Genomic DNA, 10,036 nt, shown 5'->3' with positions numbered 1-10,036 from the left:
TTTCTTTATTTTATTCTTCTCACAAATGACTTTATGATTTGTTACTTTTATCTTTTTATAAAAAGCAACAACTTCAATTTGTTATGATTTGTTACTTTTATATATATATATATATATATATTAAAAATATAGAGAATAATTTGCTATTTGATGTTGTTATTCTTAGATAAATTAAAATTTAGATAACAAATTGTTATACTTTATAACTAGTTACCCTCTCATATTAAAAAAATGACATATATATTTTATTTTAAAATTTCTTATTTATGTTGAAAGTTCTTTTTTACATTTCCTATTTCTTAAAAAATAATTTAAAAATATAAATTAATTTTTTTAATGTCAATCACGTCACGACACATTTTTTGCATGCAACGTTAAGTTACTTAATTTTTTATACATAATTTGTTGAATAAAAAGTAAAACGAGACTGTAGTAATATTCAAAGATCTATTTACCTACAGTGATTTATTATGCTTTATTACTTTATTTTATTGTGTCCATATATATATATATATATATATATATATTGATTTGCATTGACGTTGACGATAATAGTATTCCCAGATTTGTTCTGGTTGGTGTAACCAAAAGAAAGAAAAACGAGAAGAACCAGAAACAGATACCGAAGTCATTTAAGTGGCAAGAAAGGATCGAAATCAACAAACGAGTCAGCACTTCTGTTTGGTGGCCCATAGGTATGAACAAAATCAACTACTTGAATATCTGAGGTGAAGTTGAAGCATAGATTAAATCGCAGCCAAATAATCAACATGTAATTTAACGGTATAATTAGATTATTGCAGTAAAGGATAGGCATAGTGTTACATTGTCAGTAATTTTTATTAATAATTTTTAAAAATTTAAATTTGAATACTCGTTGGTTAGTTTTGGACTTCGGCCTTTTCTACTTCATAGCGGGCGGCTCCTCCTACTGATGCGAAGCGGAGGGTCTGCGTTTGGGTATAAAGCTATCAACTACAGAGATAACATATGCTGCAGATCCTTCTTAATCTTTCGATTGATTATCTCTGAAGATGTGTCTTTGATTTTGACCTGGCACACTCTCTGATTCGTCTGAGATCAGTGCGAATTCTTCCCTCCTCATCCACATGTTTTGACCATTCTAACGATTGGGACTGCTAAAAGTTGTTCTTTCTTCTTTTCCCATTCTTGTTTTCTTCTGATTTTTTTTCAGAGGGATAGTGGATTTGATGATCGCAATTGTTTATCTGATCAAACCCCAAAACTTTTACTCGGTCTCCTTATGGTTTTGCTGGAATTTAGGTTTGTTTGTTTGTGGTTAACGAGATGCCACAAGGGAAATCAGAAGAGTTTGTGTTTATGTTTTATGCTGCAGTTGTTCTAATTGCTAGTTTCATGTATTTAAGTTGACCCTGGCTGGTGGCTTTAGTTAGATAAATTCGGCATAACGATTTATTTAGTGATTAAGTGTTTCGCTCAAATTTTCATTAGAAACGTGTAATAACTAAGCAGCGCTTGGTTGTGTTACATGCGTGTATTTGATGCTTGAAAACTAGGATTTATGTAGATTGTTTTATCAAGAGTGAAACTCTGACCGGTTCTTTTTCCTTTTTGCATGTTCAAAAGTAACATAATTATGTTCATCCTGCATCATTATACCAGCTTTGGAACGCAGTAAATACTAAATGTTTGTGCATCAGTACCTTCTGCTTCAAATCTGTAGCATTTCTGTCTAGTTTGGAGAAAAATAAAGGTCCATCATGGCAACAAAAGGAAACCCAGGAGACAAGAGAAGGAGGGTTTCGAGATCAGTTTTCATCATAGTTGGCTTGTGTGGTTTCTTCTATATATTGGGTGCATGGCAACGGAGTGGTTTTGGGAAGGGAGATAGCATAGCGTGGGAGATCACTAAGCAGACAGATTGCAGCATTCTCTCTAACTTAAATTATGAAACCCACCATGATTTTGATGGAACACTTGATGATCCTAAATTAAAAGTAAAGTTCAAGCCATGTGAAGATCGCTACATAGATTACACTCCCTGTCATGATCAAATGCAAGCAATGACATTCCCCAGAGAGAATATGGTTTATAGAGAAAGGCACTGTCCTTCTGAAGAAGAAAAGCTGCATTGTCTCATACCTGCACCTAGAGGTTATGTAACACCATTTCCATGGCCCTTGAGCCGGGATTACGTACCATATGCAAATGTGCCTTATAAGAGCCTGACTGTAGAGAAGGCTGTACAGAATTGGATTCAGTATGAAGGGAGTGTTTTCAGGTTCCCTGGTGGAGGAACACAATTTCCCCAAGGAGCTGATGCTTATATTGATGAACTTGCATCTGTTATCCCATTGGACAATGGGATGGTTAGAACTGCGTTAGATATTGGTTGTGGGGTGAGTCAAATCATATGCAAACATCATTATATTATTTTTTAACCTATTTTTGTGATTCTGTCTTTGATTTTTCTATGCTGTAGCTCATATTTTGCTCACTGATGGTCCTTAGGTTGCTAGTCTGGGTGCATACCTGTTTAAGAAAAAGGTGATTACAATGTCAATTGCGCCAAGGGATTCTCATGAAGCACAAGTTCAATTTGCTTTGGAAAGAGGTGTTCCAGCGATTATTGGTGTTCTTGGAACCATAAAGCTGCCCTTCCCTGCCGGATCTTTTGACATGGCTCATTGTTCTCTCTTTTCAATTCCATGGGGTTCAAATGGTGAGAATAATCATGATGTTTCAGGCATTTCACTATACAATCTTTCAATCGGCTCAATAGAATTAATTTTGTGAGCCAACAGGGCGGGGCTTTCCTGAACGAGTAGTGAACAGAATTTGACAATATGCACATCATAATGACTTAAGGCCTGCTCCAACTGGGCTTGCATTTAATCTAATCATCTTATCTTTAATTTGTTCAAAGTGGTCATGAGAAGTTCCCATAATTTGAACTAATGTAGACCCCATGCATTTATATGGAGCTGAAAATGAGTTGCATTGTTCATGACTTGTGAACAGTGTATCTTCCTACACTTTTTTTATATTTTATATTGATGATATTTATTTAAAAATCTTTGCTCTGCCAATTTGTAATGGTTATCAAAGCGCACTCTTTTTCTTACGTGCTGATGTTCTAAAAAGGTGCAACATGTTTCTTGTTGTCTTTCTTGACTGTTCAGTGGTGCCTTAACAAAGAATAGCAGTATTTTTCAGTGAACATATGATTTTTTTTTTAAATATTCAATTTTTGGATTCCTTTCCACAGGTGGAATGTACATGATGGAAGTGGACCGAGTTCTTAGACCTGGTGGTTACTGGATACTTTCTGGTCCTCCAATTAACTGGAGGAATAACTACCAAGCTTGGCAACGTTCTGAAGCGGAACTTGAGGAGGAGCAAAGGAAGATTGAAGATATTGCTAAACTTCTGTGCTGGGAAAAGAAACATGAAAAAGGTGAAATTGCCATCTGGAGAAAAAGATTAAATAATGATGAATGCCCTGAACAAGATACCCAGCCTACAAGATGTGAATTTGTAAATGCAAATGATGTCTGGTAAAATCTTTTACTTCTCTTTTTTGTCCCTTCCTGATTTCTTAACTCATGGTTCGGTGATTACCTCTCGCTCTTACACCAAATTTTATGTTCGGCAACTAGAAAGTATTGTCGTTTCTAATTTTTAATGCCTGCTCGAATTTCTCCTCATTTCGTGTTTATGAGCAGTGAAGCGCAGAACCTGTTGAAAATTTTAAGACTTTCCACCAGTGCTAGAAAGTACTCCCTCTGTCTATGAGATACTTTTAGACAAAATTATGCTTACCTTCTATTTTTAAAACACAAATATAAATTTTCAAAAGTATCCTTTATTTAATATAACTTTATTTGTGTAACATTAAAGAGAGAGAGAGAAAATAACAAGGAGAGAAGGGTAATATTGAAATAGTATGATTAATGAAACCTTATTCTTATTAGTGTCTTATATTTTACAACACCGAATCACCTCCAAAAATGTCTTATAAAATGGGACGGAGAGAGTAATGAGAAGTTGGTAGTTCATTTTATCTGCCACATTAAAATTAACGTTGTGGCTGCAAAAATCATATCTTATGAGACAATAAGTATTGGTCTGGGAAGTTTTCCTGGGGGACCAGGGATTTTTGGTCCTTTATAATGTATAAACTTCTAGTATAATCCCTATCTTTTGGATTTTTTTTCTTTCAACGCTTCTCTGAAAGTTTCACTGCTGTCTAGGTACAAGAAGATGGAAAATTGTGTAACTCTTTCTCACGAAGCTGTTGACTCATGGAAGCCATACCCAAAGAGACTCTATGAAGTCCCTTTCAGAATATCTAGTGGATCCATTCCTGGAATATCCGTGGAGGTATATGAAGATGACAACCGGTCATGGAAGAAGCATGCGAGTGCTTATAAGCGAATTAACAAAATTATCGACTCGGGCAGGTATCGCAACATCATGGACATGAACGCTGGTCTAGGAAGCTTTGCTGCTGCCTTGGAATCTCCCAAACTGTGGGTCATGAATGTTATGCCTACAACCACTGAGAAAGATACCCTAGGTGCTATATTCGAGCGTGGATTGATTGGCATTTATCATGACTGGTAACTTCTGTGACATTTTTTTCTATTTAGTCCCTCCTCTGCAAATGTAACTTGTACAAAGTTGTCAAGGACTAAGTTGCCTTGTCGTTTCTACTTGACTATAACTTGAAAACCATATGGCATTGTTGAGTTTTGTGGGTTAATCAAATGCAGTTGCCTTCTCATATTTAGTAAAGAAGTGATAAGAAAGAGCGTTTATTCTATCTAATAACTTTGTATATTTGTGTCAGGTGTGAAGCCTTCTCCACATATCCAAGGGCATATGATCTTATCCATGCAAATGGTGTTTTCAGCTTGTACAAGGATAAGTATGTTCTTTTCTTTCTCTCCTCCTTTTGGAATCTCTGCCTTTTTCAGAAGAATCGTTATCCCATGGGAAGACTGGTGCAAGTTTTATAAACAGAAAGATTGTACAAATCGATGAACAATTATAGTCCATGTAATAGAAACAGAACAAACTTGGAGACGGGGGTGGGAAATTACGCTGAGTTTTCCCTAACTTGGATTATCAATGCAGATGTAGAACAGAAGACATATTATTGGAGATGGACCGTATATTACGGCCTGAAGGAGCAGTAATAATCCGAGATCAAGTAGGGGTGCTAATGCAGGTGAAGAGGGTTGCAAAAGGAATGAGATGGAATACTAAGATGGAGGATCATGAGGATGGTCCTCTTGTTTCAGAGAAGGTGCTGTTTGCTGTCAAGAAATACTGGGTTGCAGGTGACAGCGTCCCAAGTTCAAAGTGATACCTGGAGGTGAAGGAAGGAAAATGGAAGATTTGTTATGCAGATAATGATCAAATGCTTCTACAAACTTGTGGAGAATCAAGATGCCTATGAATTTCCTCCACTGCCAGCGTCTGTATATCATGAAAGGGCATGGGTGCATCCTTGTTAAATAGAATTCATAGGCATCCTCCGCTTACGCAGAGTTTGGTCCAATAGAAAGGGAGGAACAAGGGAGAGTGATTTCAGTAGAGGAGGAGGGATTTTAATAACCCTCAATTTATTGGAGAGGAAACAGAAAATTCATTAAAACTAGTATTTAACCCCGTGCAATGCACGGGTGAGAAATAATTGGTTGATAGAGTTGAGCAATGAGAGAGTGTGATGAAAGAGGGTAAGGTGTTTGGATAATATATGTGTATAGTTCTCATCACACTTATAGTTCTCTCTCATGAAATTAACCCATAAAGCATCTTTGTGATTAATAAGGCCCCAACCAAGCTTTATCATAAAAGCTTTATTATGATAATGTGCTTTCCTTAACCCCAAACCGCCTTATTCTTTTCTATGGCAAACACCATCCCATGCCACCAAGTGTAACTTTTATCTCAAGCTGGTACCTTCCTAAAGAAATCTACAACACTTCTTATCAATCTCATTACAAGTGTGAACTGACAAAGAAGTAGATTGCATAGTGTACGTTGGAATAGCAGCAATCATAGCAGAAACAAGCATGTGTCTAGCTGCCAATGATAGGGAATTAGCTTTCCAAGATGATAGATGACTATCCATCTTGTCTAATACATGCTGTCAGGTGCTCTTTGAGAGTCTCTTATGATGCAAAAGAACTCTTAAACACTTCCCAAGGTTAGAAGTAGGAGTGAATTCCAAGAAATTGCTAATCTCATTAGCTTGGGTATGTCTTACATTCTTAGAGAAGAATATTCTTGATTTAGCACTATCCACCTTCTCTCTTGAAATAATACAAAAATTATCAAAACATGCCTTGATCAACCTAGCCTGATCCATGCTAGCTTCAACAAAGAGTAATAAATCATCAGTAAAGAAATAAGTGGGATATAACAACCCTTTTTCTTTTTAATATGAACGGCATCATATTTTCATTCTCTACTTCCCTTTGTATCAAATGCCCCAGCTTCTCCATGACTAAAACAAATAAGTAAGGAGAAATTGGGTCTCCTTGCCTCAAGCCTCTAGATGGAAAAAAATTAGCTCCCTTCTCACCATTTCAAAGTACTTGCATTGCAACAGTAGAGAGACAATTAGCAATTAAATCAACAAAATTGTTGGGAACTTTAAGCTCTTCAAAACACCAAATCACAAAGCTCCATCTAACTGTAATAGCCCTAAAAAATAATAATAAATAATAAAAATATAAAATCAATTAATTAATTAATAAAAAAATTAATTAATAAAAATAATATATATATATATATATTTTGATTATGTCTATATAAATTTTGGGGTAGTTATAATAAATTAAACTAGTAGCTTAATGAAAATCTTCCCTAGTCTTTATTTATTGGTTTAGAAAGTAAATATTTTATTTTGTTAGTGCAGCAAAATAAAAAAATTGCTAGAAAAAAAAACAAATAGCTCTGAAATATATATATATATATATATAAATGTCCACACACTTCAGTCTCCTTCATACCCATTGTCAATTTTTCTAGAATCGAGTGATAGAGAGAGAGAGAGACCTCTAATCACACCTCTTTTCTCCTACCTTCCTTCTCCGGCTTCAGCCATCGCCAGTGTGGTTGCAAGTAGCCATTCGTCTATAGCAGGGAGTTCTGTCAAGTTCTTGGATTTTTCTCCTCCCTTGTGTCGTTGTCGGGTCTTCTTCTTCCTCTTCCTTCTACATTGCAGGCCTCCTCCTCCTTCCTTAGATGCTGCATTGTGTTGTGTGGTTGTCATGGAGGGAGCTTCGACTTCTTTCCTCTATTTTTCCTCTTCATGTAACTCGTCAAAGGTCTCTCCCTATTCTAGTATGTTTTTATGGTTCACCGACTCCTTCCCCTTCTATTTCTTTACTGTTGCTGAACTGATTAAAAGGAGCTTTGAATTTTTTTTCCTGCTCCATCGTGATTGGTCTGTGGTGAGGATTTAAATTTTTCTCTCTTCCACTTTATGGAATTTATGAGTCTGACAATGGGGCTTCGATGTTTCCTTTAACTCTTGGAATGCTATAGTGTTTGGGAGATTTGAATCCATGAGGCGTGTGTGCACTATAATGACTAAGGCTGTAGAATTTTTTATTGCCTTGTGCTACTGTCTATGTTTGAGTATGAAAGGGAAATTGATTTAAGCTGAAATTGTTTATATAAAGAACAAAAAAAAGGAAATGAAAAAAATGAAATGATGAAGTGGTTTTGAATTTTAGTTGAAGTTGGACTGATTATTGATGCTGATAAATTATTGGGCCAGTGATTGAGGTTAGGAAGATCCATTGAATGAACTAGAAATTGATACCTACCAGGTGTTTGTTGAAAGGTCTGTGAGAGGATTTTCTTTCCATTTAATAATTTAGCTATGGTCAAAGATATATGGAAAAGCTTTGTGATATAAATGATGATGTTTAGGAAAATCTGAATTGTTGGAATCAACTATGTTGTGTTAAAAAGAAGTTTACTGAACTCATAAAAAATGTAATAAAAATCTTATTGAATATTATAAGATGGGAAGGGAAGAAAGCTTGGTAAGATGTTTGTTAGAGAAATTTTAACATATAAAGACAAGATACTTGTGATGATTATATTATTGTTAGTTAAATTTTTATAAAAGACAATTCATAAAGGAAGTTGAGTCTGAAATTGGAGATGTTGGGAATGGGTTTCATAATTGGTAATTCATAAACTATATTACTATTAATATGTTAGTCTTTAGAATTTCTATTAAATAATGGATATAATAGGGAAAAAAATTTGTTGGAGTTAAAATTTATCTGTCTTTCTTTGTTGAATTAAATTGAACTATAGATATTGGGTTGTAAAGTGTATTTAGAAAAAATGATTATAGTATTATTTGGACACTAGGAGATGAAAGACCAAGTATCATTACAAGAAGATTAAGTTGGAAGCAAATTATATTTTAAAACCCTTTAGGTGAGTGAATAGCATCCTAGTCAACTTGTCAATAAAAGTCTTTCATTGAAATTATTACATTTTTTATGCATATTATTCTTATTGACAACTATGATGAATATTAATTACCTTGTTAATTAAATTATGATTTGTGTTAGTACTTTTCTTAAGAGATATACTTAAAAGATTAACGAAAATGATTTTTACAAATTTTAATGTTCCTTTACTCAATAAAGATAATAATGAAAATTGGTGAAAAAGTTTATAGGATGTTAGTTATGAATTTTTACACTGAGAAGATTGATTATTTTGAATTGATTCATGCGAGTTTGGTACTAAAAAGAGGATTTTATATTTTGAAAAGTGATTATTTTCTCGCATGTTTGAAAATGAATTTGAAGGAGACTTTATATAGAACATTAGTTGCTAACAGCAGCTCCGTTAGCCCTTGGCGCATCTTGATCAATGATTAGCTAGTTTGATTTTCGTGAACTCTGTTCTCACGTTTGTTATTTCGCGGGTGTTGTACTCACGTTTGTTTCGTGTCTTTGGCGTCGTTTGGTTAGCATTATCCTCGTAGATTGTGTATCCACGTTTATTTCGTAGCTCAGGCTGCATTTGGTTACTTATTTTCGTGGACTGTGTGTCCATATTTATTTTCGTGGCATAAGCCACATTTAGTTATTTACCCTCATGGACTATGTGTCCACGTTTGTTAATTGTTCTGTTAAGTCCTCAAAATTTTAAATTTTTACTTAATATTTGGTATTTGAAATTTCAATGATTTCAATTAATGAATTTATTACTTTGATTTACATATGAATAATTTGATTTCTTTAAGATAGAATAAAGAAATTTTTAATTCACTCTCATTTTATGGTTATGATTAAACTTAAAGATTTATTGATTTTATTATATTGATTTATCATCTCTTCAATTATTTTACTTAATTATTTGAGTTTATTATGTTATGTTACTCTTTTGAAGTTTATTTTTAAGGATGCTATTCACTGAAAAATATTTTGATCTTAAATTCATTAGCTGATGTTAGACCTCCTGCTTGTCATTGAGGGGCCTACAACTATGTTAGGTGAATGTTTGTTTGTTTTTGTTTTTGTTTTTTTATTTTTTTAAATGCTTTTTCTTTGATGTAAATATTTGATTATGTGATTTATTTTGCAATTATGTTTTAGAGGATCCACATTAACTATAGAAAGAATCCTGATTTTATTTTACTATGTTGACTATTTGTTGCTGGGGAGCGTAACTTTGAACTATTGAATACATGTTGTAATACTTTTTGCTATATAGATTTTGAAAGACTCTATTTATAAGGGAGATTTTGTCAAAATTTTGCAAAAAAAAAAATGTTGAAGCTTTTATTATAATGAATATTATTAAGGATGTCAAAATTACAATATAAATCTAACTATGTTTGAAAAATAGAATATTTTTTTTATTTGAGGCTTAAGGGATGTGTGATATAGTTCACATCCCATGCTGGTCACTCCCATTTTTCAGGATGTGACACTAACCTTGTTGTATGCTTTCTCCAAGTCAATTTTTAAGGCCATAAATCCTCTTTGTCCCTTACCTCTAA

The 10,036-nt window shown here is 33.9% G+C and overlaps 1 protein-coding gene across 3 annotated transcripts; it reads left to right on the top strand.

Moving 5' to 3' along the window:
- Positions 1 to 555: 555 nt before the first annotated feature.
- LOC129309098 (probable methyltransferase PMT2) lies at positions 556 to 7,564 on the top strand. Of its 3 annotated transcripts, none has more exons than XM_054950476.1 (7): positions 556 to 695; positions 1,609 to 2,381; positions 2,494 to 2,704; positions 3,251 to 3,539; positions 4,236 to 4,604; positions 4,835 to 4,912; positions 5,122 to 7,564. In XM_054950476.1, exons 2-7 carry the CDS (start codon positions 1,743 to 1,745, stop codon positions 5,351 to 5,353), a joined length of 1,818 nt encoding a protein of 605 aa, XP_054806451.1. In that variant the 5' UTR covers positions 556 to 695; positions 1,609 to 1,742; the 3' UTR covers positions 5,354 to 7,564. The 3 variants fall into 3 exon arrangements, with proteins under 3 accessions (XP_054806451.1, XP_054806450.1, XP_054806449.1); XM_054950475.1 differs by lacking the exon at positions 556 to 695 and adding an exon at positions 884 to 1,083; XM_054950474.1 differs by lacking the exon at positions 556 to 695 and having other exon boundaries at positions 884 to 2,381.
- Positions 7,565 to 10,036: the final 2,472 nt, after the last annotated feature.

Source organism: Prosopis cineraria, unplaced genomic scaffold (assembly GCF_029017545.1).
Source record: "Prosopis cineraria cultivar Desert tree isolate PC_DT_omini unplaced genomic scaffold, ASM2901754v1 PC4, whole genome shotgun sequence".
Lineage (NCBI taxonomy): Eukaryota > Viridiplantae > Streptophyta > Magnoliopsida > Fabales > Fabaceae > Prosopis > Prosopis cineraria.
This window is presented reverse-complemented; position numbering and strand designations above follow the sequence as displayed.